At 55.2% G+C, this 23,980-nt stretch overlaps 10 protein-coding genes across 10 annotated transcripts; 5 read left to right on the top strand and 5 right to left on the bottom strand.

The window, feature by feature from the left end:
* Positions 1-1,050: 1,050 nt before the first annotated feature.
* Positions 1,051-3,298, top strand: BJX67DRAFT_391692 (cytochrome P450; the record flags this gene model as incomplete). Its single annotated transcript, XM_071034831.1, has 9 exons — positions 1,051-1,273; positions 1,323-1,386; positions 1,434-1,695; positions 1,741-1,855; positions 1,903-1,994; positions 2,047-2,377; positions 2,438-2,532; positions 2,579-2,739; positions 2,793-3,298. The coding sequence occupies 9 exons, from the start codon at positions 1,051-1,053 to the stop codon at positions 2,965-2,967; spliced, it is 1,518 nt and encodes a 505-aa protein (XP_070880883.1). The 3' UTR covers positions 2,968-3,298.
* Positions 3,299-3,459: 161 nt separating this feature from the next.
* BJX67DRAFT_317977 (ankyrin repeat domain-containing protein) lies at positions 3,460-4,931 on the bottom strand. The gene is made up of 2 exons (XM_071027264.1): positions 4,810-4,931; positions 3,460-4,763 (listed from the first exon to the last, which is right to left on the bottom strand). The coding sequence occupies exon 2, from the start codon at positions 4,711-4,713 to the stop codon at positions 3,475-3,477; it is 1,239 nt and encodes a 412-aa protein (XP_070880882.1). The 5' UTR covers positions 4,714-4,763; positions 4,810-4,931; the 3' UTR covers positions 3,460-3,474.
* A 176-nt stretch (positions 4,932-5,107) lies between these two features.
* BJX67DRAFT_386145 (uncharacterized protein) lies at positions 5,108-6,116 on the bottom strand (the record flags this gene model as incomplete). The annotated part of the gene is made up of 2 exons (XM_071034014.1): positions 5,108-5,937; positions 5,999-6,116. The coding sequence occupies 2 exons, from the start codon at positions 6,114-6,116 to the stop codon at positions 5,108-5,110; spliced, it is 948 nt and encodes a 315-aa protein (XP_070880881.1).
* A 4,451-nt stretch (positions 6,117-10,567) lies between these two features.
* BJX67DRAFT_375674 (uncharacterized protein) lies at positions 10,568-11,821 on the bottom strand (the record flags this gene model as incomplete). The annotated part of the gene is made up of 5 exons (XM_071031730.1): positions 10,568-10,585; positions 10,632-10,888; positions 10,941-11,132; positions 11,180-11,266; positions 11,311-11,821. The coding sequence occupies 5 exons, from the start codon at positions 11,819-11,821 to the stop codon at positions 10,568-10,570; spliced, it is 1,065 nt and encodes a 354-aa protein (XP_070880880.1).
* Positions 11,822-12,526: 705 nt separating this feature from the next.
* On the top strand, positions 12,527-14,389 carry BJX67DRAFT_386142 (isoamyl alcohol oxidase; the record flags this gene model as incomplete). Its single annotated transcript, XM_071034013.1, has 4 exons — positions 12,527-12,927; positions 12,973-13,171; positions 13,217-14,143; positions 14,204-14,389. 4 exons carry the CDS (start codon positions 12,527-12,529, stop codon positions 14,387-14,389), a joined length of 1,713 nt encoding a protein of 570 aa, XP_070880879.1.
* A 456-nt stretch (positions 14,390-14,845) lies between these two features.
* Positions 14,846-16,527, top strand: BJX67DRAFT_391689 (flavin-containing monooxygenase; the record flags this gene model as incomplete). Its single annotated transcript, XM_071034830.1, has 1 exon — positions 14,846-16,527. One exon carries the CDS (start codon positions 14,846-14,848, stop codon positions 16,457-16,459), a length of 1,614 nt encoding a protein of 537 aa, XP_070880878.1. The 3' UTR covers positions 16,460-16,527.
* A 161-nt stretch (positions 16,528-16,688) lies between these two features.
* Positions 16,689-16,992, bottom strand: BJX67DRAFT_386140 (uncharacterized protein; the record flags this gene model as incomplete). The annotated part of the gene is made up of 2 exons (XM_071034012.1): positions 16,689-16,724; positions 16,768-16,992. 2 exons carry the CDS (start codon positions 16,990-16,992, stop codon positions 16,689-16,691), a joined length of 261 nt encoding a protein of 86 aa, XP_070880877.1.
* An 894-nt stretch (positions 16,993-17,886) lies between these two features.
* BJX67DRAFT_386139 (sugar porter family MFS transporter) lies at positions 17,887-19,840 on the top strand (the record flags this gene model as incomplete). The annotated part of the gene is made up of 9 exons (XM_071034011.1): positions 17,887-17,981; positions 18,027-18,184; positions 18,231-18,335; positions 18,386-18,745; positions 18,799-19,074; positions 19,122-19,344; positions 19,389-19,490; positions 19,537-19,701; positions 19,747-19,840. The coding sequence occupies 9 exons, from the start codon at positions 17,887-17,889 to the stop codon at positions 19,838-19,840; spliced, it is 1,578 nt and encodes a 525-aa protein (XP_070880876.1).
* A 555-nt stretch (positions 19,841-20,395) lies between these two features.
* BJX67DRAFT_375670 (DUF4396 domain-containing protein) lies at positions 20,396-21,084 on the top strand (the record flags this gene model as incomplete). Its single annotated transcript, XM_071031729.1, has 2 exons — positions 20,396-20,738; positions 20,795-21,084. 2 exons carry the CDS (start codon positions 20,396-20,398, stop codon positions 21,082-21,084), a joined length of 633 nt encoding a protein of 210 aa, XP_070880875.1.
* A 68-nt stretch (positions 21,085-21,152) lies between these two features.
* On the bottom strand, positions 21,153-23,847 carry BJX67DRAFT_386137 (Diacylglycerol acyltransferase family; the record flags this gene model as incomplete). Its single annotated transcript, XM_071034010.1, has 4 exons — positions 21,153-22,134; positions 22,183-22,569; positions 22,620-23,258; positions 23,306-23,847. 4 exons carry the CDS (start codon positions 23,845-23,847, stop codon positions 21,153-21,155), a joined length of 2,550 nt encoding a protein of 849 aa, XP_070880874.1.
* Between the last annotated feature and the right edge of the window lie 133 nt (positions 23,848-23,980).

Below are 23,980 nucleotides of genomic sequence, written 5' to 3'. Positions count from 1 at the left end.
GCCAGGTCCACGAGACTGGAAACTAGGATACCATTCTCGCCGCGCCCATATACGGGAGAGAAGTGCACGGGGTAGAGGCGAGTGGACTAAAGGATAGCAGGGTCAAGAGCTGTATATTCATCGTCGACCACGCCTTTGATAAGCATTGGTAACCCCACAGGGGGTTAATAAGGGTGAGGGCGTGAGTCCACTGCGGGTAAGTCGAGTCCTTGCCACACGGAGCAATACCAGAAGTGTGTTGGACTGCGCCAGCAATGCAGGACTTTAAGCGCCCCAAGAGAGCCGTTGGCGCTTCGCCAGCGAGTCAGAGAGAGCCCACGCTCCAGGGTCCCCAAGCAGTAAAGAGCCACACAACCCAGCCTGCTGGGTCACACTGCGTCTGCATGTTTCGTGAAGGGTTTTGGGGCTTGTCTATCGCAGGACGGTCGCGGGTGGTTGCGACATCTGTCATCATCTAGCAATGCCTCCAAGGCATGCCTTGGCTTGATGCCCTCAATATCACTCCTCGACCAGGGTCGGTCCTGGGAGCTTCAACCACCTTCGGATCTGGAATCGTCGAGCTGGGCGTTTCTTCCGGCTGGGACGTGGACCCGAGAGACGGATCAGTCTTGCATCACTAGTGCAACGCCAACTGCATTCCTTGCGCTTGCTGACGTCGCAACCAGCAAGATTGGTTCTCTCACAGCCAATCAGCCGTTATTAAACGGTCAACACATTGGATCCGACAGAGAGTCCAGAGCCAACGGCAAAAATGCCGCACTTTCTGAATTCTTCCGCGACATGCATGGAGTCTTCGAACCAAACAGCGAGTGACCGTTGACACGGGGAGCACCTGTATCACACCCAGTCGAAGGCCATCCTGGCAAGGACGGTCCCTTGCACGTCCCTGCACGCAGCGATGCCCGATACGTCGATCCGTGACCGAATACCGGAAACGGCCCGGACAGAGGCGGAGCAAAGGCCCTGCCGCCGTTGCGTGGTTTAAAAGCCTGGTTCATTCTCGATTGAGGGGTACAGCCAACCTTCGCACTGACAGAGGGATCTCAAGAGATGTTGACCTCGGTGGACGAAGTAGCCCGGCTCGCGAGCGCTCTTCTCCTCGTCCTGCTCGCCTGGGGCTTGTTCGTTGCACTGCAACGTGTGTATTGGCACCCCCTGCGCAAGATCCCTGGCCCCCTGCTGGCTGGAGTGACCGGATGGTGGGAGTTTTACTACGATGTTATCGAGAATGGAACCCTCGTAAAGACGCTGCCTCGCCTGCACTGCGAATATCGTGCGTACCAAGCCCGTAACTCCGTAAAGGGGCGCCTCTAACAGCTTAGAATCCCCTGTTATTCGCATCGCGCCGAACCATGTCCACGTCAATGACCCCGAATTCTACCATGTGTAAGTGCGACGACTGGATCTCCTTCGACCCAGGCTCACTCGAGCAGAGTCTATCGCGCGGGGACCGACTATGGCAAGGCGCCTCACTTCTATAAAGCTCTGCTCTACCCCGAGGCCCTAATCTCGATCATGGATGCGAAGAGACATCGTATCTATCGAAACACCATCGCGCCGCTATTCTCGCCCGCTGCGATCGATCTCTGCGCCCCGAGGATTCACCAGGTCATTCTGAAGGCTGCCGCGAATGTCAGCAAAGGAATTGAGAGCAAGGGCCCGATCAACATCCAGCGTCTCTTCAGGTGCTTTTCGGTAAGGCTGCCAACGGTTTGGTTGCCAAATGTGCTAATGGTTTAGATCGACGTGATCTACGTGACCTTGTTCGGCCAGCAAGACGTGTTTGTCGAGGACTATGAGCATCCGCATGGACTGATCACCAGCATGGAGCAGATTACCCACGGCGCGTGGCTTGGTATGTGCCTCATCCTGTGTCGCTTGTTGGTGCTGACTCCCGGATAGCGAAGCACTTTCCGATCATTAATGAGGTTGCTCCGAATCTACCTTCGGCGCTGTCCTCTTCCAAGTTTGCTCCCTACGCACAGTTCCGGCAGGTAAGGATATTGATGTGCATTGATTGCGAGAGAATGCTCCCTGATCAAATAGCAATGCTCGGCCTGGGTTGAAGGAGTCCGACGGAGACGAGAGCGGGGCCAGTTCACGACGCCGGACGGTATCACCACTCTTTTTGATGCAATGCTCGAGCCCAGCGAAGAAAAGGGCTACAGGATGAGAACGTCGAAGGAGCTGATCGACGAGGCTGCTCTCTTTATCCTCGCTGGGACTGACACATCCGCCTGCTCGCTCACAGCCGGCACCTACTACCTGCTCTCAAACCCGAGTGCACTATCCACTCTGCAAAAGGAACTCGACGCTGCAGAGCCTTTCGTTAAGGAGGGCAACTGGGAGCAGATAAAAAGGCTCCCTTACCTGGGAAGTAGATCCAATCCCCGCATGCCGAGCAGATACTGACGTCCGCAGATGGCGGTGATTAAAGAGACGCTACGGCTCTTTTCTCCGATTCCAGGAATGACCCCTCGGATTGTTCCAGAGGCTGGAGTAAAAGTGCAGGGCCATTTTCTCCCTGGTGGTGTACGTTTATTTCCATGAAACCGCAAAGCGCATGCTAACCCGTCAGACAATCGTGTCTGTCACCCACCGTACTATCCACGATAACCCCGACCTCTTCCCTAACCCAGCCGAGTTTCTGCCTGAGCGATGGCTGGGGGAGAAAGGCAAGGCGCTGGATCGATGGTTCGTTCCGTTCAGCAAAGGATCGCGGCAGTGCATAGGAAGCCCGTAAGCTAACCTCCGCGGGACGAACATATTCCCGAAGCTCATAACTCTTTTAGACTGGCGTACGAGGAGCTGGCAATGACGTTCTCACACCTGTTTGGCCGATTTGAGATGGAGCTCTACGAAACCGACGAGTCGAGTATGGAATGGGTGGATAACATCGTTGCGATCAACAGAAAGCCAGTGAAGGTAAAGGTCCTCCGAGATCGGTGGGCCAAGTTGCAGGAATAAACGGAGTTCGGGCTACTGCGGTATTTTAGGTATCTGGAAAGCTTTCAGCGTGTATCAGCATGATCTTACCTATAAAGCCCAAAGATAACGGTGAGAAGGCCAGGATAATCCCTATTCCGGCGCCCCCTCGCCAGGCCGACACTCTCCTGCACTCACGCTTTTCTTGTTACCTCCCGCAGTTCATCCTATTTGAATCTCCCTTGAAAGGCTGCCGTGGGCCCTTTCTTTCCCTCTTACGTTCTCTTACCTTCTGTCGTGTGCTCAACGAGGTTTGGTACAATCAACCACGGTTTTTTAGCTACATGGAGTGCACCAGCCATATCCACCAAGCAAATTAAAAGATAGAATAAGCACATTTGCCCTCTCTGCAACACTCTGTCGTTGTAGTATCCTTTGTGGCAACGAATTACGGCCTCTAGTGTGCAGTACGCACGCTAGGGCACCATATGGAAGCCCTATCTCGCCGGTCTCCCGATGACATCGCTTGCACCAACAGTCAAATCAAGGCTAGTCAGATTTATCCCCCAGAGTCACCCCATATTCAAGGAGCAGATCCACCACATCCTGTCGCTTGTCCCTGTAGGCGTTCTCCAGCATATCTACAGTTGCCTCTGGGTCTCGCTTGTGGGCGCCCTTTTCTAGCAAAACCTTGATGACACACCATGGGAAGAATTCCGCGTGAAGCAACGGCCGCACATATTTCCCATCCCCAAGCTCAGCACCGCGGTCAATAAGCAGAGTCACCGTGCGCGGAAATCCGCCCCGAGCCGCTTCGAGCAAGGGCGATTCTTGCCAAAGCCACCACTTGTCAATCTCCGCGCCCCTGTCCAGGAGCAGCTCAATAGCGCTATTGTGCCCATTCCCGGCAGCGCGTCCAACGGCGGTCCACTCCCTCGCCTCCTTGTCGCGAGGTTCAAGGTCAACGGGCGCCCCTGCATCCAGGAGGAATTGCATGGTCTCGACGTGGCCCCCAGATGCACTTTCTTTTAGGGCCACGTCAAGCACCCGAGTCACATACCCCCGAGGGATGGCGTCAAAGTCCGCGTGGTCCATGAGGATCTGCAGCGCGCGCGTATTACCCTTTCGGGCGGCACGAATTATCGCGTTGAAGAAACTGCAGGACGATCTCGAGAGGTTGAGATGCGGCTCCAGGAGGAGTTTAACGATCTCCTCGTGTCCTCCAGCCGCGGCTGCGTCCAGCGCCGTCCAGGGTGCTCGAAAACCGCCAGGGGCGGAAAGCTTGCTCATCTCTTTTCGCCCTGTCGTCAGGGTTACGTCTAGATTCACGTCGGCACCTATTTCAATGAGGAGTTGGGCGGCCTGTAAATGCCCCCCTCGAGCCGCACAAGTCAATGGGGATCCAAAGATATCGCTTTTCCCGTTCACGTCGATACCCTCGTCAAGAAGGGACCGCACAAGTGATATATCGCTAATACAAATGGCCGAGCAGAGTCGATGTGCAGGAGCGTCGCTCCTTTGCCCGTGGCCCATCCTTTTTTGGTCGTCAGAATATCCGTAGTTGTTCTCTGTCAACACCGCATGAATCACGCCAGCAGGTGGTTCGGCCGCCGCGCGAGACAGCGTAGCGCATATCTCCCGCCGACGACCTGGGGCAGAGAGCCGTGCGACTATCCAGTCAGTGCAATCCCGCACCGTGCGAATCGGGTAGTAGACGCCAGCGTCGGGGGCCAATGCGCGGTAGCACAGATAGTCAGAACCCAGGGGGATCCAGGAATTGGGGGACATGAAGGTGCGAGTAGCAAACAGCACATGCCGGGCCTCTCGAGCGAAGGTTTCTAGGAGCGATGAGCATCTCAATGAGGTCGATTGTGCTCGGCTGACCTTACTGTTTACCAGCTGAATCTGCGTGAAGTCATCAATATAGTGGTCTGGCATTGCCTCTGCAAGGATGGCGTGGAATATTTCCAGCGGAAGGTCCAGGATGTGCATCTTGTCGAGTGTGAGGTGGATGGTTGGAAGCGCCGTGGTGCTGGGGAAGGGCCGGCGCTTATATACCTCGACTCTCCAAATATCGTGAAACAAGGTGAATTCTCCTCCAGCAGCACTGCCACTCTGATACAGACGTTATGATCAATCAACGCTCCGACTACTCGGTGGACTCAACCTCACCCCCCTCGTCCTAGTCCCTCTCAATCTTCATCAGGATAAAATTGAATTGACCGCCCTCTTCCCACAGCACAATCTCTGTCACCCGCCTGTCTTTCAAGCGACCAAAGTCGTGAGTAGCAAGCGTTGGATAGACCCCTCTGCAATTGGGCGTTCCAGCAAGCGCCTCAAACTCCTCCTGGTGGTCTTGTCGCGTGATGCGAACGAGATCTCTCATACTCCCACCAACCTTTTCTCGAGCCATCCTTATGATGTTCGCAGAATCCTCATTAGCAACATGGACGCGGACAATCCACTGAAGATCATCACGCTTCGAGCCGGCTAGCTCGTCCCAAACCTGCATCATGATCTCCCCCGGCATAATTCGTCCTTTCTCTTCGGGCGTGTGGTCGTTTTTAAGAAAGTTCGAGCGCGCAAAGATAATCCCTTTGTCTGGCAGGAACGCATTCTGGCTGACGGGTCTTCGGTCTTTCTGCTGCACCCCGTCTTCTTGTTCCTTTGAGAAAATCGATTTATCCGTTATCTTCTCGCTCTTGTCTGAAACTCCAACCACGTTAAGGACTTTCTCTGGAAAATATCCCAGAGCGGAGATCTTTAGTTCTCGTGTGAGGAAGTCTTTCGAACCGTATTTGCCTCCTCTTTCGACGTAGTTCTCAGCATAACTAGGGATGACTTCGTCACATCCAGTATCATCTCCGGCGTTGTCGAGTTTGGCGATATTCCTTTTCCCGATTTCCACCGCCTCCTCCCAAGTAAGTAACTTTTTTTCCTCCTGGCGACTTGTAAGCGTTCCAGGAATGGAAAAGTTCGAGGGCGTTGGATGGTCGGTTGTATCCCCAAGGGCTAACAATTGTGAGCCCGGTTAGGATCAGACTACTTGCATGGGATATGAGAGAATGCTAACCATTATCAAACACTTCCCCTGGAGCAGTGCCCTGCTTGAGTGGAGTAGAAACCGCACCAGGGTGCAGCAGACTCCCTGCCAGCAGAGCCGAGAGGAGAGTACCAATGGACAGGCGCATGGTGTGTGGGATATAAGAATAGGTCGGTTGTTTGAATCAAGTGAAGTAAATCGCAGATATGAGTTCAGAAAGATGCTGGGACAAGGGAATTTTGTCCTCCCTCGTACCCTCTATTTGTATCCTCACAATCTACCCTAAAGACTCTATCTAACCACTATGACCTTGGACGGTGACTTGTCTTGTCGAGTCTGCCTTACCACAGATGAAATCCAACCCCAAATCCTCCAGCGACAACAGTACGTCAAATATTGAGCACTCTCGGTGCCGGATTTCCAACTCTGTAATGCTGCTCGAGACAAGTTAGTTTATGGGTGACAAGAGATTGGTTCCCAGACGTCCAGAAACTGGGACAACCAACACAGATCTAGCGCCGAGGCTATTCGAGATGCACGTTAGGGCGCTGGCGCGGGGATGAGCCTCTTTACAGATCCTTCCGATCTCCATCGACCCCTTAAGCGCCAGCATCGAGCACCAAGCCTCACCGAGCCGATCGCGCTGTTGAGATAGAGGCTTGTCAGCGAATGGTGTGCAGGCATGAGACGAACGGTTCGCGCGTGGCACAGCACCCTGCATAGGCGCCCATCGCCGGGTCTTATGCCCTTGGTGATGCCTGTTGTGCTTCTGCGCGTTGATAGAAATGCATCCGCTCATCCTCTCATGGCGCAGTCAAATGGCTGTGTCAGCGTTGGATGTCAACTAAAGGCATCCCGTCCGAGATAGTCTTCAAGCTGTTGGCAGAGGCTTTTGGCGGCCATCGGGGCTCCAAGCGAAATCACTTTGTTTGTACCGCAAACCAACTGCGCTTGTCGCACTGAATCATGGCATCAGATGCCCTCCTTTTGGTGTGGTGTCAGCCCAGTGGCTCCTGGATTCTGCCTAGCCCTAATTCCATATCCACCAAGATGGCGTATTCCCATTGTATGTCTATGTCTATATAACTTCCAATTGCTTGCTCGTCTACTACCCACCAAGTTCATACTCTCCAGCAACCTAACCATTCTCTTTCCAACATGGAATACCCTCGCATCATGGCTAGTGCGCTGGCCTACGCCATTCTTTTGATGACTATCCCCCTGGCATCTTGTGCGGCTATCGATCACCACCAAATTGGATCCAATACGGAAATGCCACCCCAGATCGCCGGTCCGAACGCTGGAGATGGCTCACCTGCTGTTACGGCAACTTATACGGTTGACCAAACAACCATTATTGTAATCGACCCCAACGCCACTGTGACATCCTTGCCAAACGGGATTCCTTCGCATTCAGGGACAAGCACACTCCCCATCACAGTTTCAGAGAGTCCTACCACCACGGCAACTCGGCCAGACACTGTTCAAACCCCTTCCCATGACGATGACCCTAGCACCACCGCCAACATGCCTCAACAGAGCAACACAACGGCATCTACGTCAGTAACAAGTACCGCAACGACAACCAAGAGTGATCAAACACAGCCTGATAGTCCCTCAACGACTCAGGAAACGCCAGTCATCGAACCCTCCACGAGTGGTACATCAACGACCAATGTTCCCCATGATATCGCTACTCAGTCCAATCAAGAGACTAGCCATACGATTCAGGGTAGCAATACCAACAACCCTTCTATCACAGTGGTTGGGCCACTATCAACATCGAGTCCAACCCAAACAAGCCACGTAACTCCTGGAGAACCGGTATCGAGTCCTGTAGGCGTCAACTCCTCCATCCCAGGTGGAAGCACCGCTGGCACCACCAACAGCCTTGGGTCCCTCGGGACGACTTCAATTTTGACCGGTGACGGGGTGTTGCCTCTTCCCTCTATGACCACCAGCTTCATTACCACGACCGTTGTTTCGGTAACAGCAACCCAGATAGCTCCCATTGGTACTCTCACCTCCACTGACACGAGCACAATCACGCCATTGATCCCCGAGTCCATGGTTCTACCAAGCGTCAGCTCCATGTCTTCTATGATTGCAGGGGTAATCCCCATCATTCAAGCGTGGGAAGCGAGTCCAACAGAACTCAAGGAAGACACTCTCAACAGCCTTGGCAAACTGGACACCCAGATTTAGGGTTTCATTTTCGACTTGGGGGGCGGTGGTGGTGGTGGTGGTGGTGGTGGAGGAGGAGGCGACGGCTCAAGTTCGGGCTGTGGCGCCAAAAAGAAAAGAGGTCTCTTTGATTTTGCGGGTGATATCTTCGGAGCTGCTGTCGACGCTTTCAGCTGCATTGATGATGTGGTAGATGACATTACCGGCAATGTTAAAGCCGATATCACCGGCCCTGTGCCACACCTTCGGGAGGAGTTGACCGATCAGCTTAAGGACGTTTCCAGCGGCATCGACAGCAACGATATTCCCAAGCCCGGGACAGACAATGATGAGGGTGATGATGGTGATGGTGACGATGGTGAAGGTGATGAGGACGAGGACGAGGACGACAATGAAGGCGAAGATGACGAAGAGGACGAGGATGGAGACAGCGATACCAACGGATCTTTGCCCCTCACAAGTACAGTGAATCCAAACAGCCAGACGTCCGCCCAGACAACCTCAGAGACAACATCAGCTTGCACTGAGACCACAGCAGCGCAAGTGACCGTCCAGTGTAAGCCCGTCTACCAGCGCCAGGGCAGCTCAATCATCACAACTACTACCTGTGCACCATCCACTACAAATACAGTGAGCGGCTGCTCTGTCACACCTACGACGACCACCGTTACAAAGGAAGCTACATGCCGGCTGATGACAACCTCTACGTGCACTACAACCACTGCACCACAAGTGACTGTGGTCTGTAAACCATGGTACCACAACCAGGATGGCTCTATATCGACCACGACAAGCTGTGCTCCGTCAACAACACGAACAGCAACTGGCTGTTCGGTAACTCCCTCGACCACGACTATCACCAGAGAAGCCACATGTCGACCAAAACCAACAGCAGCAGCTACACAAACAACGCTTACAACCACTTTTAGTTCCACTACGTCCTCAACTACCACGACGACCACACTCCCAACCATAACCGTCGACCACACCATCCTGCCCCCTTTCCCGACGATGACTCCGAAGCATGGCAAAAAGCTTTGCTTCCGAGAGATCAACCAAGACGGCCGATACGGGAATTTCTCGTCAGATCTGTCATCACAACTCCAAAAGAGCTTATGCGCCGACACTGCTGATCCCTTCTTCCGCCCCGATAGCCCCGAGCATGCCCAGTCAAGCGCAGACGGCGAGGTGAAGGCGTGGATGCGGTGGGCAGAAGACCAATCGGGGTGTCAACCGAAACGCGAGTTTAACATAAGGCGTAACTGCGGCGATGCTATGCTCTCGCTCGTCCTGGAATGCGACTTATACCCGGCATTTGATCCCGAGACAGCAGATGGCGAGTTTGGCGGTGGGTTTGTCGCAAACGGGGAAGTAGGGTGCTTGGAGTTTGGGATAGTTCGAGATACAGGAGACTAGGTTAATGCCCAACAGAGTGATCATTTGATAGTGTAGATACCCCAGGGTTGTTAGTTTGTGAATATGCATTATATTTAATTAGACAACATGATTCTTCAATATCTGGTCCTCTCAGTGGAAGTTATATATCATGTTCATGTTCTAAATCCTGTTCAATATATTCCTCCGCGTAGCCCAGTTGAACTAGCCAAACAGATATCTACGTCTCTCGACGTCCATGCGTGTTTTAATTACTGATAAGTTGATGGCAGGGCAATGATTTATCTCTATGGATTATCGGCCAAGGAACTCCGCATAAGACCGCGCTGGTCACAACTGAGGGAATAGCAGCAAAAAATGCAATATATCAGGTGCGAAGGCTATACAGAATGTTTGATATGATAAATATCTCCTGGGCAGCAAGAATATAAAGATGTATTATAGTTAGCTAAGCACATTATATCCCTTCAAGCTCCCGGTAAATCTGTGAGCGTTGTGGTACTTGTCTATTGTAGCTGGGCCCGGAGTGTGAAGTGTTTCCGTCGCCCAGTGTTTCATTAAAGACCGGCTGGAACCAGTTATGAGAGTGTATCCCGGAGGTCTTCAGCCGTGGTGAACTTGAGCGTTAGCGATTTATAGTGGATGGTGCTGCTATTTCGTAGCACTCGCGATTTGCGCGGCTAAAAGCAGACAGCCCTGGCCACAGCCCAGCGTGGAGAAGCTAGAGCCATCAGTTCCCGGTTCGATGATCGATATTTTGTGTGTAAAGTCTGGCATATTCGTGAACCATCGTCGTGCTTCCCAATGTCGGTGTGGGCTGGGTTTGTGGTGAAAAAAAAATCGAACACGAGCAAGCCAGAACAGAAGAAGGAGAAGCAAAGAAAAGAGGACACGAGAATGAAGTCTGAGCGCCCTGGCCGATTGAATAAAAAGTCATGGTCATCAACGGGCTCCATTTTGGCTACAAAATCTCGCCTAACGAACCGAATATTGCGTCTCTACAATCCTGCAACTCAGAACTCATTCACGTAATACGCTCTGCTAGGGTCAGCACTTTCCCGTTAAATGCCATGGCGAGACTTACAAATCCCTGCGTCACTCTAATTTCGCCCTCGGGGGAGCTTCCTCCTCTATTTCCCCTCGATATGTGTACTTTTGGAACAGATAGCTCGTAGTCTCCTTCCAGCGGCATCTCGCTCCAACTAGTCGTGTGCGTCAGGGATCGTTTCTGGCGGGCAGACTGTCCGCTCCGGTCATACGTCGGAGGGTATCGAGAAGTGTACGACGAGTTGCTCCGGGAGAGGAAGGTCTTGAACGGAGGGAGGCAGCCGACGATAACGGCTGGCAGCAACAATTAGTCAAGCTTTTGCAGTGCGGAGGGAGGCAAGGGTACAGATTGACGATTCGGCGATACTCCAGACAGCCAGTCCGGCTTGATCGGAGTATGCGCGGCCGGTGATATTAATCGCGCGGACGACAGAAAACGCAATGATGATTGCGCCCAGAGAGAAGACAACGCCGAGTCCGACTTTCTGCCGGAATGTGATTCGCGTCGACCAGACGATGCTCAGGGCAAAGCCCATAACTGCGTCGTTAGAATGATGCCTATACGGGCCTTGAGGGGGGGCATACTCATCAGGTCGGTGAGAATGTCGACCGCCGTGCTGTAGGAGATCGCAATGGTGGATCCTTGCTGGTCGACGTCCTTGGTGCATTTGGCTGCTCGGTCAGACCAGAACACACTACTAACACAGGCAACTCACCGAACTTGAAGTAATCAGAGGGGGGATGGCACGTAAAGGCTGAAGTCAACCAGCAGCCAGCGTAGGAGCCCACGCAGACAACGACAATACCCCACCACCAGCGACGGTAGTGCGGGAGGTGGTCTGTCATGCCCCAGAACAGCGCGAGGAAGGCTGCTTTAACGCTCCAAAGGACGGACCAGAAGAGGCCGATGATGACAAACATGAAGTGCACGTACATTTGCGAATGATAGACGATGTCCCCAGTCATCGGCGTCAGAATGATATAGTACAGGTGGGGTGCCTGCAGGGTCTGCAGGATGGCATTCGCAACGAGGAAAAACAGAGCGAGGAGGATGAAGTAGTCGTCTGCGAGGAGCCTCTTCATTCGAGTAATGCGAATCGCTAGTCGACAGCCTGTAAAGAGGACTCCCAGTCCAGCGCCCGTCCAGGTCACGGCAATCAGGCCTCCCTCCGAGAGATGCGTGGCCACGCCCTGCGGGTGCAGGATATCAAACAGGTTGGAACTCATGACAGCGATGGACTCATTGCGACGGCCGGGAAATGTCCTTTGCTTGGTGTACACCAAAGGAGCAGGCAGCTGCTCGTCAGCGGCCAGTCACTATATTTGAACTGTGACAACTCCCCGGTATCAGCGAGGGCAGCCCTGAAATGCCGAGTTGGACAGGATGCAGGAGGCGTCCCTCGTGCGGGACAGTCGACAAATCTTCGTTTCAGAGTGTTGAATCAGTCTTGATCCTTTAGCGAGGAAAGCAAACCCGCAACCAATGAGGTCGATATCATCCCTGTTGCGGCATGTGAAAAGAGGCTAAACGTCGAACGGCATTCGTTGCTTCCCGCGGCACAAGTCGGCTTGGGCCAGACAGCCAACGAACAGGCCGCCAGAGGAGTTCTGGGGGTGGGACTCTGAGAAGCAGAGACAGTGTTGACAGCCTTCATTGCGGATTCTCGGAAATGAAGGCGTCGTGGCGCGCCCTCGCTTCGTATCCCCCTGGTCGACGCAGGTACCATGCGGGCCGGTAGTTGTGTTGCTTTAAATTTCCCCCCTCCCTCGGGAGGACTCGCGTTCGTGGATGTGCCAAGTGAAGGTCTGTCCTATATTGAGCATGAGGTCGTCTCTACTTGTGCTGGCGCTGTCCAGCCTTGGAGTGTCCGCCCTCTCAGGGTGCAAATGTGTATGCATATCTCCCTTGATTTAGATTCTGTGTCCTGACAAATGCAGACTCCCCATGACAGCTGCTGGAAGAAGATCAACTGGAGTGCTCTCAATTCCACCGTGTCTGGGAAGCTCATCCGCAACACGCCGCCAGCTGCCTCCTGCTACCCTGGGTCCGAGTACGACAAGGAGGAGTGTGGGTACGTCAACTCGCAGTGGTCCAACACGACCTTCCAGTCGGACGAGCCAATCGGTTATTCCTATCCCATTGACAATAACTGCCCTGTCGTCGACCGAAGCGCAGGAGAGATCCCGTGGCCAGGAGCATGTGGCTTAGGGCCGTCACCGGTATACACAGTCAATGCGACTGAGCCAGAGGAATTGGCAGCAGGGATCGCCTTTGCTCAGGAGAATAATGTTCGTCTGGTTATTCGCAATACTGGACACGACCTACTGGGGAAGTTCGTCTCCCATCATCGCCTTTAGTACTCCGTTAACAGCTGTAGATCTCTCGGCTACGGGTCTCTCCAGATATGGCTGAGATATATCCGCAAAGGAATCACGTATCAGCCCACGTTCAAGCCGTCGAAAGGTACTAGTGATTGGAATGGAGCCGCCTTTACAGTCGCTGGGGGCTACGTCTGGGACGAGGTCTACAAGGAAGCGTTTGCTCGAGACCTCGTGGTCGTCGGCGGCGGTGATCCTGTAAGAGCTCCACGCATTATCTCGTCGTGTACTGACATTCTGTAGACTGTCGGCGTCATCGGAGGCTACATCCAGGGCGGCGGCCACTCTCCAGCCACCCACGACTTTGGCCTCGCCAGTGACCAGATTCTCGAAGCTGATATCATCCTGGCAGACGGTTCCATCGTCACTGCCAGCCCATCCTCGCACTCGGATTTGTTTACAGCCATTCGGGGTGGTGGCGGCGGTACATACGGCGTGGTCATCTCCGTGACCATCAAAGCCTTCCCTTCCACGCCTGTCGTCGCGCACTCCCTCCTGATCGTTCCGAAGTTCAGCTTGATAACAGGTCCGTTCCTGGACGCCATTACAGATCTCTATTCTGCCTTCCCCGCGCTCTCTGATGCCGGGTTCTCCGGCTACGGCTCATGGTCTCTCTGCGACCCCGTAACCAAGTACGGCGACTCATCGGCAGGATACCAGCATGCCTTTGCGACGATGAACAAGACTCTCCCAGAGGCAAAAGCCGCCATGGAGCCAGTCCTCACGACACTATCCAGCTACGACTGCGTCGATGTGTCCGTCGAATGGTTCGAGTTCCCCTCCTACGCAGCGTACTACCGCGCCTTGTCGGGCGTCCATCAAGCCACCGGAGTCCCCGAGTTCTCACTTGCATCGCGCATGTTCGACAAGGACGCACTGACAAGTGACCGCGACGCCCTGCGTGAGGTTGTTGGAAAGGTCGCTGGGAACCTGCTCGAGACGACAATCAACCAGGTCCTCCTGGTCGGGGGAGGGAAGGTGCTCGAGGAGCGCGAGTTCAGCGGCGTGAATCCGGCATGGCGAAAGACGTATCTCATTCACATTGTTGCGCGCGGCTGGCTAGAGATTTTCGGGCCAGTCATCGCAAAGGGGATCCAGGATGATATCACGTATCACAAGTATGCTGCCATGAAGGAGTTCACACCGTCGACGGGGAGCTATCTCAACGAGGTACGTCGCCCGTCTTGCTAATGAATGTCCATGAGAAGAATTAGAGTACTAACCTTCTAGGCCGATCGGAATAACCCCTGGTGGAAGGAAGACTTCTACGGCGAGACCAACTACGACCGACTGCTCACAATCAAGAACAAATACGATCCCAACGGCGTCTTCTACTGCCCAACCTGCGTCGGAAGCACGTCGTGGACGCAGCACAACCTGCTGGGAGAGAGCTACGGGCCGCTTTGCGCGGAGTGACGCCGCGTATGTAGTATAGTGTACTTTAATAAGCCGTAATATATGGTGATCCTGAGCTATAGTAGAGTGTGCTTGACATTAACGTTGTACGTGTAGTGCTTGCCGCAGCCAGTCCCTGTGAGCCAACAATGGCCGAGAGCGGAACCAAAGGAAGCCGCTGTCTACATGATCAGAAGAAGGAGGATGACGCGCCCGCTCCACGTTGATCAGCGGAAACGACCGCCACAACCAATTGGGGTCATAAGTCGAACTCTGAATCAGTGACCTGCTCTGCCCCCTATTGTTGGCGACTGGAGGCCTAAGACCCACCTTGGGCGAGTTGGGGCTGAAAGGGCTGCAAGGGTTGAAAAGTGAAGATCGTGGAGCGTCAGGCCCCCAGTTGAGATGAGATATAAAGCCCCACGGAGGGGCACTCCTTCGAGAGCCCAGAGCTCAATTCAGACTCTCTGGGTGGAAATGTCGCCTCCATTCTACGATGTGCTGGTGGTCGGTGCCGGTTTCGGCGGCATCAACCAGCTCTATACCCTCCTGAAATTCGGGCTCACGGTCAAGGTGGTCGACAAGGCCGGCGGGCCTGGAGGGACCTGGTACTGGAATCGCTATCCCGGAGCAATGAGCGACACGACGTCGGCCTTGTATCGCTTCCCATGGGACAAGGAAGACCTCCTCACCTACCCCTGGACGCACAATTATCTGGAGGCGAAGGAGATCCTCGCCTACCTTGAGCACTTCGTCGACCGTCATGACCTACGAAAGCACATGCAGTTCGACACCGAGGTCCTCGCGGCGACGTGGAGCGAGGACGACTACACCTGGCGCGTCGAGACGAGCCAGGGCGTCTTCACAGCTCGCTACTTCATCACCGCACTGGGGGTGCTCTCTGACCCGAACTGGCCCAACATCCCTGGGCGCGAGACCTTCCACGGCGACATCCTGCATACCGCGCGGTGGCCCGAGAAATGCGATCTGAAGGGGAAGCGCGTCGCAGTGGTCGGAAACGGATCCACTGGCGTCCAAGTCATTACGACCATCGCTCCTGAAGTTGGTAGCCTGCTCTCCTTCCAGCGACGTCCGCTGTACACAGTGCCTGCCGGCAAACGCCCCGTCACGAAGGAGGACCGCGCTCGCATCAACGAAACCTGGGACGAGGTGTGGCAGCAGGTGCGGGACAGTATCGGAGGGGTCGGCGTCGACGAGAATAAACCGAAGGCAACCGACGTGTCGCCCGAGGAGATCGAGCGCGTCTTTCAAGAAGCCTGGGATGAGGGTGGCGGCTTTCGCTTCATCCTGGGCACCTTCTCGGACCTGATGATGAACGAGGCCGCGAACAGGGCTGCGTGCGACTTCCTCCGGGCCAAAATCGCCCAGATTGTGCGCGACCCGGAGAAAAGGCGCAAGCTGACCCCAACGACGCTGTATAATCGCCGGCCGATCTCCGACACGGGCTACTACGAGACGTTCAACCGCGGCAATGTGGACGTCGTCGACACAGCGAACAACGCCATCGTCGAGGTCACCAGCGACGGTCTCAAACTCGCTGATGGGATGGTCTACCAGCTCGACGTGATCATCTTTGCCACCGGATACGACGCCTTTGACGGGCCATACAAGCGAATGAACATTGTCGGTCGAGACGGACTCACCCTCCGCGAGCACTGGCGCAATGGACCATCGGCCAACGTGGCGGCCGCAACGGCCGGGTTTCCGAACCTCTTCATGATCAACGGGCCTACAGTGCCCCTGGCAAACATCCCTCCTGTCATTGAGGCGACCGTCGACTTCATTACGCGTGCCATATCGCACGTTGAAGAGCTCCGACGCCAGAAACAGCATAGAGTCGCAATGGTGCCGACACCAGAGGGCGACACTGCGTGGATAGACTTCTGCAACATGGTCAGCGACGCCATGCTGTTCAAAACGGCGCCCTCGTACTTTTACGGAGCGAACGTCGAGGGCAAGGCACAGACTGCGTATATCTTTTTCGGGGGGTTAGGGCTGTTCCGGCAGAAGCTCAAGGAGTGTGAGGACAGTGGGTATGCCTCGTACACTTTTATAGAGCCGTCAGAGTGATCGCGCCTGTGAGGACTTGGACGAAGCATCTTCTGCCATTGATTAACTCATCATTAGTCAACATATTCATCCTAAACAATTATGATGGCTGATTGCTACGCTTAGCAGCCTGAAACCCGACGTAGTGTGGACTGCCTCAAGGCAACATCAATTGCGGGAAAAGCATCACGTCTCCGAGCAATCCCATCCCCAGTACTGAGAACAGCACTCGACCTTGAAGGCTTCGAATCTAGCAATGCCCCGACGTAATGACGCGGTACGAATTCTAAGCAGTCAGCGACGGCAGACGCAAGAGGGCGAAGACTTACAATCGACTGAACATGCCCATTGTGGTAGATATAGGTATTGCCCTGGCTATGGCTGTCGTCGATGGACGCACTCCACCCATCACAACGGGAGCCGTGGTATCCGCAGATTCTATAGCCGCTGTTCGTGTCTGGCGATCCGTTCATGCACAGGGCGCCGGAAACTGCGCTGCAGCCACGCTCTCCTTGGCCGGTGACGCGTCCGGGGGAGACGGACCCATCGCACATGTCCTTGCAATGTTGGTTGTCATCAGCACAGAGGGGAGTATGCTTACCCTGTGGAATCCCACCACCCAGCTAGCACGGGCTTCCAAGATTGGGGCGGGAGTTGCGAGTGAAAGGCCCGAAAGGAGGGCAAGGAGAATTGGTTTCAAGGCAATCATGTTCACAGGTGGTGAATGTTTCCCAGCAGCTATGGTGGAGAGTTCAATCCTACACGAGGGGGAAATTCAGAGGCAATCAACCCGGAAGACTGTTTAACCGGGGTCTGCGTCGCTATATGGCAGTAACCGGACGTTACAACGAGAGCGCTTGCAGGTTCTGGCCCGGCCCGTACCAGGGGTAGCCGGGTGTGCGAGGTATAAAGTGTACAGTGCGTCCTGGCAGTTTCACCATGCTCATCAGAGCAGAAGTTGTTCAGCATTCCGGGATACTTGCATGGACGTGTACTTGTGGGAATCCCAGGATTCGCCAGAGTGCGCAGGCGTTGCACGTAGCCTTGCCGTCAGACTGAAGCCCGAACAGCGTTGCACTGGTGGCTACACTGGGTATAGGGGCTACAGGCCGCTTCTATCTATATATGTCGCGGCCTTTATCCGAGGAGTAGCAGCTGGTGATGTCAAGGTATATATCATGAAGGCAGATCGAATCCCACGCACCATGGAAGTGACAACCTAGGTTGACCGGAATTCCCCCGATCCTGCCCTGGATACGGCCCTTCATGCCCAATGGCTGCGTGCATGGCAACCTTCGCCTCGGAGATCGGCCGTGAATCTTCCATCAATCGTCTCGCGCCGGCCTGCACCCCGCAATCTCCAACTGCATAAATCCCTGTCGAGCCTCCAGTCACGGACCAGCTCGGGAACCCTGGCATTCTCGCCATTGAATCGCTTGACTACAGCGATGTTCCGCACCGTCGAAGACCGTCCCACCCCGAAGGAGGTGTACAACTGGCGGTTGTACAGCGAGGCTTCGATCATCGCGACGGGGTCACTCTTGTACGTCCGCCCTGGGAGGTACCTGGTCTCGTATTGACACGACAGATTCGGCTATGACTCGGCCTTCGTCGGAACAACCATCGCGCGGCAGAGCTTCGTCAATGACTTCAACGTCACCGAGTCTGCGGCGGCCGATATCTCGAGCAATATCACGTCGACATTCCAAGCCGGAGCGTTCTTCGGTGCTATATTCTGCTTCCTGCGTGTGTGTTCTCTCCTGGATGAGCTGCTCTCGCTAATGACATCCAGTGACCGAGAAGGTCGGCCGCAAATGGGCGCTGCAGGCGAATACACTTCTCTTCCTCGTCGGAGCCATCATCATGACCGCAGCGACCCATCAGCTGTCGTATATTTGTCAGTGGCACTCCCTGCAGCACAACTGTGGTTGTACTAACAGCCCGCAGACGCCGGACGAGCCCTAACTGGAATCGCCTGCGGCGCAATCACCGCAACGGTCCCAAGCTACATCGCAGAGCTGTCCATCGTCTCGATCCGAGGTATCCTCACCGGATTCTTCGAAGTCGCATACCAGGTCGGAAGCCTCATCGGCTTCTGGATCAACTACGGCATCAACGAGAACATGGACGTCAACTCGGCCGCTAGTTGGAGGGTGCCGATGGCCGTGCAGATTATACCTGCTGGCGTCCTCTTCGCGGGTGGATTTTTCCTCCATGAGAGTCCGCTGTGGCTCATGCGGAAGAATCGAGAAGAGGATGCTGCGACAGCGCTGGAGGCGTTGAGGAAACTACCGCGCACTCATCAGTGTATTTCAACTACTCGCGATTCTTTTCGCACACGTACTGACTCCCCCCTGTAGACGTCCGGGAAGACATCGACATGATCCGCATCAGACTCGAAGACGAAGCACGCATTGCCGAGCGATATGGCCAGGGCCCATGGGCATACTTCCGAGGCGCCCTCTTCGAGCTCTCTCGCCACGGCATGTGGAATCGCGTGCTGCTTGTCTTTTGCTCGTTTTCCCTGCAGAATATGTCTGGCGCTGCTGCGATCAACTACTATTCGCCTACGCTGTTCTCCTCGCTCGGGATCACTGATGTGGCGCTGTATACCGGAATCTACGGCTTGGTGAAAGGTGCGTAGTCAGAGCTATCTCCCAGATGCAGTGCCTTACATGACCAGCCATTGCATCCATCATCTTCTACGGCATCCTCATCGACATCTGGGGACGTCGTCGCCCGACCATTATCTCCTCTCTCGCCTGCGCGCTCTGTCTCTGGTTCGTCGGTGCATACGTCAAAGTCGGCCATCCCGCCGACATTATCGACGCCGGCCAGGAGCTGTCACCGTCGACAGAAGCCGGTGGGAAGGCAGCAACCGCGATGATCATGATATACTCCGTTTTGTACGTACTCGTCCTGTCTTCTATGCTGGCGCTAATTTTTGTAGTTGGTCATTCGGTCTAAATGGGATCCCCTGGATCGTCTCAGCCGAGATCTTCCCAGGAGCACTGCGAAACTTGACCGGGACATGGGCTGCATTGGTGCAATGGTGCGGTCCCAAGCCATCAGCATAGAAACCCGTCTAACAGCAGCAGGTTAATCCAGTTCGTAATTACGAAGGCACTCCCGTACATCTTCACGTCCTTCGGGTACGGCACCTGGTTCTTCTTCGCCTCGTGGATGATGCTGGCCACCATCTGGTCGTTCTTCTTCCTCCCAGAGACCAAGGGGCGAACGCTCGACGAGATGGACCAGATTTTGTAAGTTTCGATCATGACTGTAGATGCCTTGACTAACTGAATCAGCGGCTACGTGGCAGAGCATTCTTCGCAGGGCGAGGCAGACAAGCTTGGAGTTGGAGCGACACAGGATACGGCCGAACACCGCGAGCAGGCATGAAGATCGCATACTCCCTTATCACCCGCTTCGTAGCTACATCTTGTAGGTTTTTAAACTACTATCCACAGCCCATCTTAACGCTGGTAGTGGCCCTCTGCTTCGCTGTCAAACTCGCTCGTAGCTCCCAGCACCGCTGCTCCTTCTTTTAGTACCCCACAAGTCTCCCAAGCACTCTCCATGGTATCTCACTGATACCACCCTTTTGAATTCCGTCCCTCGCAAAAGATCTACACTCAACGTGAACAACCTTGTCTTCTGCACATCCGTCGCGGCCGAAATATATATAATGTAACCCACGAGGACTGGTCCAGGGATTTTCGTCCGCCTAACACCACCCAGAGAATTCCGTATACTCACTCACAGCTTCTATATCCCTTTAACTCGGGATCTTGCCCGTTCCATGCTGTCGGAGCAATCCATGGCGAGCGAATGTGCATCACGTGACACGTGCGCCATTTTCGCGTCATGAATTTTCTGCAGATAAAAGTCAGGAATGGCCATTCAATTTTTGAATTTCCTAAAGATCTCAGTGTCCTTGTAGCCTCAACGAGAATTATGCTGCCATATAGAGTGGCGGTCGCCTGTCGACGGCAGCCTGTGCTGGGCTGGTCAAATGGCCGACGGTCACCTCCGAGTTTCCTCTCCCAGGGTGTCCAGTTCAGATGGCACAATTCTTCAACAACCAGAAAATGCAAGGAACGACAAAGCCCTGACCACACCTTACGGAATGACTCGCCATTCTCCCGCTCTTTCTGGTCGTGCCGCCACACGTGGCGCCGAGCTGGGATCAATACGCTACGTTGCTTGGCCGGCTGCACGCTGGGCGATTTTTCTGCGCTGTGGATGCTGCAGACGTATTTCCCGGATCTAGGCATGGGACCTATCATGGCTGCGTCGAGTACGTCTTCTATCTATCGATTCGTGTCTTATAGTGCACAGGAGTTGACTCTACAGTGGCATCCGGAATCACAACATCCATCGTCCTCGAGACAATCCTCCTCCGACGAGCCGACAAGCTCACTTGGCCGATGGCTGCTAGGACAGCGATGGGGATGAGCCTGGTCTCGATGCTGGCGATGGAAACTGCGGAGAATATAGTCGACTACCATCTCACTGGGGGAGTTGTTGCCTTGGAAGATCCCCAATTCTGGCTTGCAGCCGCAGTGTCGATTGGAGCAGGCTTTCTGGCCCCGTTGCCGTATAACTATCTGCGGCTGCGGAAGTATGGGAGGGCTTGTCATTGAACGAGCTGCACGATTCACCAGAGCTGCATGTACTTTATATCAAATCATGAATGTACCTATCCTGACAACTACTCGACAATCTCAAACTTCACTGTCGCATCATGCTCAAAGGTCTCCCTCCAGTTCGCCCAGATCGTCTTCAACTCGTCCACATACTTCGCCTGCAACTCCTCGACGTACTCGTCCCGGATATCAAACCGCTGCTGCTTCACCTCAATCGGCCGCCCAACAACAACATGCAGCGGTCGCCGAAACGGACAGAAGATACTGAACCGCCCCAGCGAGAACGCAACCTTATGGCCGACAGCCTTCTCCCACGCCCACGCAATCAGCCCCTTAACCGAGAACGACTGGATATCAATCGGCGCGAAGAGGTCATTCTCCCCGAAGACCAGGACAGGCACAAGCTCCGCGCCCGTCTCAACCGCAAGCCTAATAAACCCCTTGCGGATCTTAATCACGATCCCCATCGTCCCCGGCCGCGCAATGCGGTACTCGCGACTCCCGCCGACGCTGATCGTAATCGCCTTCCCCATCCCGCGCAGGTCATACCCACCACGCGTGAGGTGTTGGATGCACGAGTCGCGCGAGACCCCGCTCTGCCCGCGGTAGAAGAGATACTCGCGGAGGAGCGGGGTCGTGAACATCTGGTCCTTGACCAGCATGGTATTCTTGATGCCCGGGAAGAGCTGCTCGAACCCGGCGGCGTCCGCGGAGAACGCGCCGACCAGGCCGTGACATGCGATGCCGTGCGGGTGGCCGCCAAAGATGTACTTCTTGCGCGGGGAGAGGGGCGCAGACCGGTAGATCTTGATCGGGAAGTACGAGGCGTGCAGTCTCCAGAGGAGGGACGAGCGGAACCATTTGCTGCGGGAGCGGTTTGTTGTCTTGTGTGCGTTTGAGAAGAACTTGATGTGGATGATGTAGACGACGGCGAGGAATCGGAGGTGTGGCACGAGCAGGAGGGAGTATCCAGCCACGGGGAGCAGGAACCAGGTGTTGGAGATGAAGGTGACGGCCAGAACCTCCGCCAGACGTCGGAAGATGGACCTGCTGTTGTCAGTCTCTCGTCCTTTTTTACCGTCGGAAGGGACTTACTTCGAGCCAGCCGGAGTCTCTGGCTGAGACTTCGTCGTCTCCAGCGCCAGGCCAGACGCATTCGTCACCTTGACGATATTGGGGTCATTGGCCTTCGGCTCAGGAACAGAGATCATGCTCTTGTCCGGCCGGGTCGCCAGGTCTGCGATCCTCTCTGCGGCCTGGATACGGCCCTCCTTCCTCTGACATAGCCTCTGCAGCTTTGCGGCCCTCTCCAGGCACGCCTTGTTCCCGACGACTTTGATGAGCGCCCTGCTCAGTTCCTTGCCGCTGATGTCCGGCGCGCGCGTCTTGTTGCCGTACACGCCGATGCCTAGCCATTCAGCACGGGCTGCGTTCTCGTAGCAGTCCTGCCACGCGGGGAGGACGACGTGGGGGACGCCATTTCTACACTCGTTAGTACAGCTCTCGACAGGTGCTTTGGGGACGACACTCACTGAATAGCCTCATACCACGAGTTTGCCCCTCCATGGTGCACGGAGCAGACGACCTGGCCGGTCTCCAGCATCGCAAGCGGCTCGACCTCGAACCACGAGCGGATCCGGACCTGGTCGCTATCGAGCTCTTTCTGCAGGACGGTGATGGACTTGTTGTAGATCTCGTCCTGGTCGTGCGGATGCTTGGGCAGTTTCCAGAGCACCTGGAACTTCTTCTCCGCCGTGGCCTCGAGGAAGGTCTTGACGCCGGTGGCGATCTCGCGCACGACGGCGGGATTAGGCGCATACAGCGTCCCCAGGTTAATCAGCACCGTAGACGCCTTGTTCAGCCATGTGAACATTTCCGGGTCCTGCGTTTTTACCGGCGCAACGGGCAGGAGGATAGGGCCGCAGGCGACGACGTTGTCGGGCACCTTGAACGGCCAGTCGAGCTCCTTCAGAGCCGGCGAGAGATGCAGACGGTTCGGCATCCAGGCGTCTGCGAAGGGGAATCGCCCGTGGATCTTGTGCTTGATGCGCCAGTCGCGGATCTCACGGCGGCGTCCGCTGCCGTGGTACATTTTGGCGGTCTTCAGGACGGCCATGGTGTTCAGGGGGACCAGATGCGGTGGAAGGGGGTAGGGGAACCCAGTCCCGGGCCTACGCATGTTAGCTGGGATATTGTTGAGAGCATACGGGGAGCTTACATCGGGTACTTCCACGCCCACGCGGCATTCTTCTGCAGTCCCAGCACGATATGGCTGAGCGAGGTCGTGTTGAGGAGCACACCGGTGTGGCCCGTGTTATACGCTGCATCACGGCCCTGGAGGAAGAAGAAGTCGATTGCGACGACGTCCGGCTTTGTTTCCTGGATGACCTCGACGCAGCTCTCGTAGATATCGACATACTCGTCCTCCGTCCACCCCCAGATGTCCTCGCACAGCGACTTGAATCCCAGGACGGAGCCCGAATACCCTGGCGGGTGGAATGCACCGCGCTTACCTGTGCGGATGAAGATCTCGGTGTTTGAGGGCCCGCGCACGGGGTGGAAGTGAATGCGCGCCCTGTAGCTTTTGTCGTAGCTCTGCTCGTTGTCTCGGAGCAGCTTCTCCAGGCGCTTCTCCAGCACGGGGAAGGACGCCAGATGGACATTGATGTCGCCGCGCACGAGCAGCTCGTGGATGATGGCGAGCACGATGTTTGTCTGGCCATGCTCGCTGTTGGCGAGGAAAAGCACGCTGGTCGCCATGATTGCGAGGTAATGCGATGCGATTTCTCTCGGAGAATTCAGGGAGATCGCAAGAGATATATCCTCCCCAGGCTCGTTTCAGGGGCCGAGGCGACCGCAGGAAAGGGTCCTGGGCGAATGCCGTGAGGGGGGG

This window comes from Aspergillus lucknowensis (assembly GCF_044049455.1).
Source record: "Aspergillus lucknowensis strain CBS 449.75 chromosome Unknown BJX67scaffold_78, whole genome shotgun sequence".
Lineage (NCBI taxonomy): Eukaryota > Fungi > Ascomycota > Eurotiomycetes > Eurotiales > Aspergillaceae > Aspergillus > Aspergillus lucknowensis.
The sequence above is the reverse complement of the archived record's forward strand: the minus strand, read 5'-3'. Positions and strand labels throughout refer to the sequence as shown.